This window comes from Magnolia sinica, chromosome 5 (genome assembly GCF_029962835.1).
Source record: "Magnolia sinica isolate HGM2019 chromosome 5, MsV1, whole genome shotgun sequence".
Classification (NCBI taxonomy): Eukaryota; Viridiplantae; Streptophyta; class Magnoliopsida; order Magnoliales; family Magnoliaceae; genus Magnolia; species Magnolia sinica.
In genome coordinates this window covers 41,033,105-41,041,498 of record NC_080577.1, presented here as the reverse complement: position 1 = coordinate 41,041,498, position 8,394 = coordinate 41,033,105, and the positions used below count along the sequence as shown (strand labels likewise).

The following is an 8,394-nucleotide window of genomic DNA, read 5'->3' as shown; positions in this document are numbered from 1 at the left end:
ACCACCACGAACACTAAATCTATGCTACACTGGGTCCACGGTAGACTAAGCATAAAATCTATGGATAAATCATCCCAAGGACCTTCAGGGACATGCAATGAAATGTATAAGCCCGTATTCCGAAAATGTCGCTTAGAAGATTAACATATGTGGCATCTATGTACCGTCTTTCTTACATCACACTTCAACAATGACCAGTAGTGTCATTCCTCCACAAGAGCTATAGTCTTGTCTCACCCTAGGTGACTGCCGAGGCTACCCCCATGTAACTCTTGGATAATGCGCTCTTGCAAGGAATTCTGTGGGATGCATAGTTGATTTCCTTTGAAGAGAAATTCATTCTGAATATGAAGGTCGCTAGGATGACCTTCTTGGCATCTAATCCGCGCGTGCTTGAAGTTGTCATCTTCTGAATGAATTTGAGATAATTGAACACGACAACCTTGTTACTCATTGTGACCAATAACGATACTTTACGACTAAGTGCATTAACCAGCTTATTCTGCTACATGGCTTTATGTTTCAGTGTGAATGTGAATTCCTGTAAGAATAAAATTCACTTTTCTCGTCGTCTACCTGGATGCCCGTGGATGTCACTACGAAACCTAAAAACAAGAGACTCTCGGTCAGGAAGCTGCATTTCTTTAGGTTGAGGTATAACTTGTTCTTGGTTAGCACCTATAGTACTTGCTTGAGTTGTTCCATATAGTCTACTTCACTCTGATTGTATTTAAGTATATTATCAAAGTAAACTACCATGAACTGTCCAATGAATGGTATCAAAACTTGATTCATCAACCTCATGAATGTACTAGACACGCTTGAACGACGGAAGGGCATAACCATCCATTCATAAACCCCTCATTGGTCTTAAAAGTTGTCTACATTTATCACTCGGTCGTATTCAGATCAGATGGTAGCCACTCCTCAAATCTAATTTAGAAAACAATTTCACACCCTTAAGTATGTCCAACATATCATTTAACTGCAGTGTGGCAAACTTGTACTTTATGGTAATCTTGTTGATCGCCCGACCGTCGACACACATGCGCCAACTCTCATCTTTCTTAGAAGTTCGTAGGGCAGGAATGATGCATAGGCTTATGCTTTCTCAAACTAGACCATTACGGATCAATTTCTCCACTTGTCCCTATAAAATCTCGCACTCTTTCAGGCTCATCCAATAATGAGGCCGATTAGGTAAACTAGCCCCTAGGACAAGGTTAATGTGGTGCTGAATATCCCACATAGGGGGGCAATCTATCAGGAAGATCATCAGCTGAATATCTTTGAATTCATGAAGCAAGGGTTTCAAATTCTTAAGGATATTCGTGGGTCCCACATCCTCACCCTTCGCTATTAATGTGTATATTTCTTCCATATTTTTGGATGCCTCCATGAAGTCCTATATGGTTAGGAGAGAATGCCTCTCCACTTTAGAAGCTTTAGACTGTTCATCTGAGCTCATAGGGGTGAGTATGGTTTTTCGACCATCCTTGATGAAAAATATATATATTGTCTCATCCTCTATGGATGATATCATGATTTGATTGACACAGTTGATCGAGTAACATATGACAAGCCTCCATGTTAACTACGTCACATGCTACTTTGTCCTTGTAATGTTTACCAATTGAAAAAAAAATAATGCACTTTTCAGTTACATTCATCTTGCTGACCTTCTTAATCCATCTAATTATATATGTGGAGAGAAGTTGTTCTATTTTCAGCTGCAACTTCTCCACCATGACTTTAGAGACAATGTTTTCGTTACTCCCACTGTTGATGATCATATCGCAGACTTTTTGATTCACCGTACACCTTGTTCGAAAAATGTTATATCGTTGCGGGTGTAGCTCTTTTTTTGGTGCATACAATAGTCGTCTCACTATTAGATATTAACCGTAATCCTAAGGAAAGTAATTTGCTTCATCTGCTTCATCCTCCACCGCGTGCTCTAATTCATCAATATCCTAATCTTCCTCTACGTTTTCAACGCTACCATTATTAATGGTGAGGTTAGCCACTTGTCGCCGGGGGAAAGTGTTTAATAAATAACTTAGTTGGCCACATCGATAGCAATGGTCGGGCCTTGGCTGACCGTTGGGATTCGAGATCCTGCTCGGACTGGCAGTAGTGGTTGCTACTCATTGGGATCTTTCTTGTCCGCTCCTCAACTCTCGGTTCGCGGGTATAGGAGGTTGATGATGCCCCCTACAGGTTCTTTCACTTTGGTACGTGGTTCTCTTTGTGAAGGACCCGCTGTGGTTACCTTATTAGCAAGATAAGACAGTGTATTGGATCATTTAAGCTGCATTTTTGCTCGGATGTCCAATTTTATCACTTAATTTATTGTTCAAATGAGCTGTATTTGAACCCAATCTTAGATTGCAACATGTAACTCACCGTTGAATTGGATGACTTATTGCGATTTAATTTCAACTAAATTGTTCTGTACCGCCAAATGGTAGAACTCCTCAGCATAATCTCTCACTGTTCGAATATCCTGTCGGTAATTTTGGTATTATTAGAACAATACTTGATCGTAGTAATTGTGGAGGAAACATGCACATAGTAGTTGCTTCATCCTCTGCCATGTACGAATTAGTACTTTCATTTGTCTCATTCTTGCGAGCCGAAGTTGCTCTCACAATGTCGAAGCTCCGCCCTTCAAATTTTATGCTATTAATTTGACCCACTTCTCTTTAGGAATTTCTATGTAATCGAAGAAATGCTCGACTTCAAGCAACCAATCAAGGAAGTTATCAATGTAAAGTTGGCCGTTGAAACTAGAAAGATCGACTTTCATCCTGAATTCTTGATCCGTCTGATCTACCAGATCGCCGCTTCGTTCGGGATGTTAAAGGATTATGTCATTGATGCCTTTGTCGTCAGATCCAACCTCCTCAGCTGTGATTATGTGATACATCGCCGGCATCACCCTGCGATGAGCATGATTGCAAATTCTAGCGCTTAGCGGATGTGGATCATTGTCATGAATACGGAGTTGCCCTAGGGCCTCCGTCATGTGATTGATGGTAGCCTGCAGCCTTTGCATGACTTGTTGATTTTCTCACTGCGCCGCTTCAAAAGCTGCCACTATTAAATAGTAATTCCCTGGAGCATCGTCCATGGAATTGGGAGGGAATGTGTCACATTTGGGGTGGATGATTAGACGTGTCCTCTATTGCCCGACTCATCGTTAAAAGCATTTGATCTGAGGAAAAACTTTGCTATGATACCAACTGATGTGGGGAACAACGTAATGAGGTCGATCACTGTCTTCCTCGATCGATAAAAACCTTGAATCCACAAGAGAAAATTCTCAAATCCATGGGAAGAATAACTAATTTTTGAGAATTTTATTGATAGAAAAATAATAATAATCATAAAAAATAATAATTTTGGTATTCTTAAATAACCCTAAACAAACCCTAAAACATAATAAAAAAGTCCTAATTAAGTAAAGAAATAATTTATGAAAAAATATGCAAATTTCCGCTGCCCATCGACTTGTTGTTGATCGATCAAAATAACTAAAAAATGTCCAGAGACTAAAACTAGAAATTCTATGAATTTCGACTTGTCAACCCGTCAATTAGTATTTTGACCTGTCGACAAGACCTATCAACATGTTGAAACTCGCAGAAAGTGTCCAACAACAATTATGGAATTTCTAGCAGAATTGTGACTTGTCAAACGTTGGAACTATGCGGAAATTTGTCGATCATTCTTGGCTTCTTTTCTTCGGTCCATCTCGTTTCCGATTTGCATGAGTTATGTTCATGTTTTCTTTTCCTTGGAGACTCAGACTCATCCCGTCCCGAGTCAAGTTGTGACTGGGCCAAGTCAGGCCTAGTTATGTTCATTTACTTTTGACTCGGACACTCGGACCTGCTTGTCTGGTCAAGTCAGGCCATGTCACGCTCTAGTCTCATCTACAGATTCATGGTGCCTACCCTATTTGGACTAGACCGAATCTGAGTCGACTCGGACAAGTTGAATCAGACTCAGCTAATTAAGTTCTTCATGCACAAAGATAATAAAGAAGGATCTTTAACTAATCACCAATCCAACTATCTTACATTCCCAACCTCCAGGAAAAAGAAAATGAAAAGAAAAAGAAAATGACTGGGAACTGGAGTCGCTACTATGAGCCGGTCGAGTGTCGGTGATGCCGCATGGGGCTAATGGCTCACAATTTCCATTGACTCGTTCCACATTGACAACCATGATGAGCCTATCAAACATCGGGCTGAACCATGCTATTGGCTCGATCGGCATTGGCTCGATGGGTGATCACTGCATAGTAAGCTCCCATTGCTAGAACCACGAAAAGGACTGATCCAAATACAATGCCAGCTATCCCACCAGCCCCGATCCCCGGCCCATTTTCATGTGGGCCCAGCCACACACTTTTGTGAACTTGAGTTGCCTCCGGCTTATCAAATGTGCTGGAAACTGAGGATACGGGCGATGCTGAACAACGGGCAGTAGCGCAAAACGTATGGTGAGTTGGGGTAGGAAATTTGGGGTGGAAGAAGTTGAAAGCGGACGGAGAGAATTCAGCGGGTTTCTCCTGGGCCAGACCATGGATTCTGGGTTGTGGGTTTCCAGTGACCTGGGCTTGGGTCATGGAGAGGAAGGAGAGAGATAAGAGGAAGAAGAGGAAGGAGGAGGACATGGATGCCATTTTCTCGATTGGATTGGTGGAATTTGGAAGGAGGTTGTAGTAGTTTGAGTTTGGATTCCCTGGGCTTTTATAGGGGGTAAAAGGGAGTTGTTGCTTAGTCTTGAATTTTTGTGATCTGAATGGTGTTAACAAATGGGGAGCAAAATCATGCAACTAGTTGCAATGCCATGGGGAGTGATGATGTTTATTTCGTTTACGAAAATACCCCTAGGTTTTTACAAAATTGCAGTGATGTTTAGTGGGGGCCCACCGTTTGGTAATCCATACCGTTGATCTGTTGAATTGACTTCAGATGGACTACTCCTTGAACCTTTAGTCAAGTGCACTAACCTATGGGTAGACACTGAAAAAGACAACTATACAAGGAATGGACCATGTTTGGATGCTTGGATCTGCCAACCTGGAAGATTTTTGGGGCATGGCCCATCGATAAATGAGTGAATCAGACCAATGCTCCGGATTACTAGACCATAGGGCCCAGTATACAAGACTAGTCGTGTTTCAGGCTCATGGGCTACCATGGGTGGAGCCTTGGCACCTAACTCTAGCACATTCATTAGGCCCATGGTTAGGTTTAGAGAAATCTTGGCGGAACCGACCACTGGCTTTTCTATAACTTTAATGGGCTGTGGCCTGAATTAAAGGTCCAATTTCTAATGGACCTACACTCTGGCCTCTGGCCTCATTTTTAGGGCTGTTAAAGATGAGCCATTCAAAGGCCGGCCCAGAACCATCAACACACCTAATCGTGCTGGTCGCACATAACATAATCTCCTTTCATCAAAATGATACAACATTCAGAGTATTACAAGCCCAACGTGCGTGCCGAAATCTTATTTTTTACTAACATGTGAAGATAGCTTGTAATTCTAAAGAATGATTTCTAGGGCTAGCATTAGGCCGGGCCTGATTAGTTTGGGCCTACAATTGAGATTATTGGGATTTGCGTATCAAAGGTTATTTTGTTTTTACGGCCCAGGTATGGCCCACTTCAAAGACTATTAATTATGCTTTTTATAAATTTTGATTACTTTTTAAAAGAATGGAAGGATAAAAATGTAATTCCACAAAATTCTGTTAGACCGTTTATCATTGTTGTCTCGGTGTGCTGGCCCTCAGAATCATAGATATCCACTTTAGTGAATTTCATGGTCTTTTACTTTTTACTTTTTTCTTTTTTTTCTTTTTTTTTTTTAAAAAACTTTTTGACTGCCATTCTCGCTCCACTAACATTGCAAGTGCTACACCACTGGATGCGGATTGCGTGCTGAGTAAACCCATTGGGTCCACAATGATGTATGTGTCTTATCCATGCCGTCCATCCGTTTTACCATATTATTTTAGGGGAAAATCATAAAATCGAAGCATATCTAAAGTTTAAATAGACCACAACACGGGAAACAGTGTGAATTGAACACCTACAGTTGAAAACTTCTTTGAGGACCATAGAAGTTTTGGATCAAGCTGATATTTGTGGTTTCCTTTCATCCATGTATGTGTGACCTTATGAACAGTTTGGATGACAAATGAACATCACCGTGGGCCCTAGGAAGGTTTCAACGGTGGATGTGAATATAACCACTGTTTCCTGTACTTTGGTCCACTTGAGCTGTGGACATGGTTCAATTTTAGGTTTATGCCCTAAAATGATCTGGAAAAATGGATGAACGGTGTGGATATGATACATACATCCACTGTAAGCCCTACAGATTTACTCAGTACGCAGTCGGCTTCCTACACCCTGGGACGCGGTTTGGCCAGTGACGCCAGCACCGGCCAGCTAGCTGGTGTCAAAGATCTGTGGGCCCACTATCGTATATATTTGATCCTCACCGTTCATCCATATTTTGTAAGCTCATTTTAGAATACCAATGGAAAAATGAAGTAAATCGAAATCTTATGTAAACTGCACCACAGGAAACAAGCTTACATTTAAAAACTTTTTAGGGCCACAGAAGTTTCAGATCATGATGGTGATATTTATGATTTCCCTTCATCCAGTTATTTTTGACCTTATCAACAGGTTGTATGGCAAATAAACATTAAAGTGGGTCTTAGGAAGTTTTTAACTGTGGACGTTCAATCCCCGATAATTTTCCCCGGGTGATCTACCTGAGATTTGGATCCGTCTCATTTTTATGGTCTACCTGAGATTTGGATCCGTCTCATTTTTAGATTCATGCCTAAAATGAGCTGAAAAAATGAATTGACGGAGGTATAAAACACATACATCATGGTGGGCCACGGAGCTCTGACATCAGCTAGCTGGCTGATGTTGAGGTCACCTGCCAAACCGCGTCCCCGATAGTGCATCATCACTGTAAGTTATAATGCTTCCCAACCGTATAGCAATGATTGGACCGTCCTGTCAACCAATGTTGGTTGTCCGTTAGGTCCGGCACGCATTTCACAGGCAATCATGTAAAATCACATGACTAGATAATCCTAACCTCACATCAATCGCCTTCCACCTCTTTTTCGAAGAACAGGCCTAGTAGCCCAATTTGAGCCAATTGTTACACGTATTTCTTATGATTCTCAAGAAAAACCATCGTAAAAGAATCTCAATCATCTCGCTTATGGCTTTTGAAAATGGTGGCTATAAAAGAGAAGGCCAACTCGGTGGATGAGATCATCTTATTAATGCGATTTTCTTCCCATTAGCATCAGTACATTTTCACAACGTAGCACATGAAATGTATGCTAAAGCTAAGAGACAATTAGGGCCGGTCTGGATACTACCAAATGAGTGGACTTTTTAACTTAAATTTAGAAGTTATTTCCATACTGTCCTTACTCATGCCATGGTAGACTCATGAAAGTTTCAACACAAGGTCATGGGTTTGAGTACCATTGTAGTAAAAAGTCACTTTGGTGTGAGTGTGTGTGTGTGAGGTGTGTAAAAAAAAAAAGATTAATTTTCTTAAATAAGTTAATTTGGTTATTAAGGGAGCGTTGGGATTTAAAGCTACTTATGATTTCATTAACTTATCATGATTTCTACTTATCAAGTTAAAGTAAATAAGTAGCTTTAAGTATATAAAAATTTTATTTTATTTTATTTTTTTAAAAAAACATTACTTATAATTAATTATAAACCAAACTTACTTATCTCAAATAAGTTACTTATCTATTGCTATAAGTAGACAAAGTAACTTATTTGATGGTATTTAAAAGGGTTCCAAATTTAAATAACTAGCTTTTTAGAAGAAGTATTATTATCATTAGTTTTCTTTTATTGTTTTTCAACTTTCAAAAGAAACTTATTTATTTTATTTTCATCGGACCGAGAAACTCAAGAAATTGTTTAAGGGAAAATGCTCTCATGTGGCCATGAGCCTCTCTAAGTTCTTAAGATTGAAAAATCTTCCCATAAATGAGTAGTAATCTAGTGGACCCCACACGATGATAGCCCATATCGAACTGGCCTTATATGATGGACGATTCATATCAAAGGTCCACTCCTAATGATGAATGACCCACATCCAAGGTGAACCCCACATGATGGGCAATCCACATCAAAGGTGAACGCCACATGATGGGCAATTAATAATGGTGGGCCCTACATGATGAATGATCCACATCAAGGTGGGTCCCACATGATGGAAAGTCCACATCAAAGGTTGGCCTAATAATGAGTGGCCCATATCCAAGCTAGGTCTCACATGATGGACGACCCACATCGGAGGTGGGCCCACATG

General features: G+C 40.5%; 1 protein-coding gene across 1 annotated transcript; it reads right to left on the bottom strand.

Annotated features, from left to right (window-relative positions):
- Window positions 1-4,043: 4,043 nt before the first annotated feature.
- Window positions 4,044-4,773, bottom strand: LOC131247286 (uncharacterized). Its single transcript, XM_058247672.1, has one exon. It carries the CDS (start codon window positions 4,691-4,693, stop codon window positions 4,244-4,246), a length of 450 nt encoding a protein of 149 aa, XP_058103655.1. The 5' UTR covers window positions 4,694-4,773; the 3' UTR covers window positions 4,044-4,243.
- Window positions 4,774-8,394: the final 3,621 nt, after the last annotated feature.

Coding starts and splice junctions, on each gene's coding strand:
- LOC131247286 (XM_058247672.1), bottom strand. CDS start 4,693: ATGGCATCCATGTCCTCCTCCTTCCTCTTCTTCCTCTTATCTCTCTCC.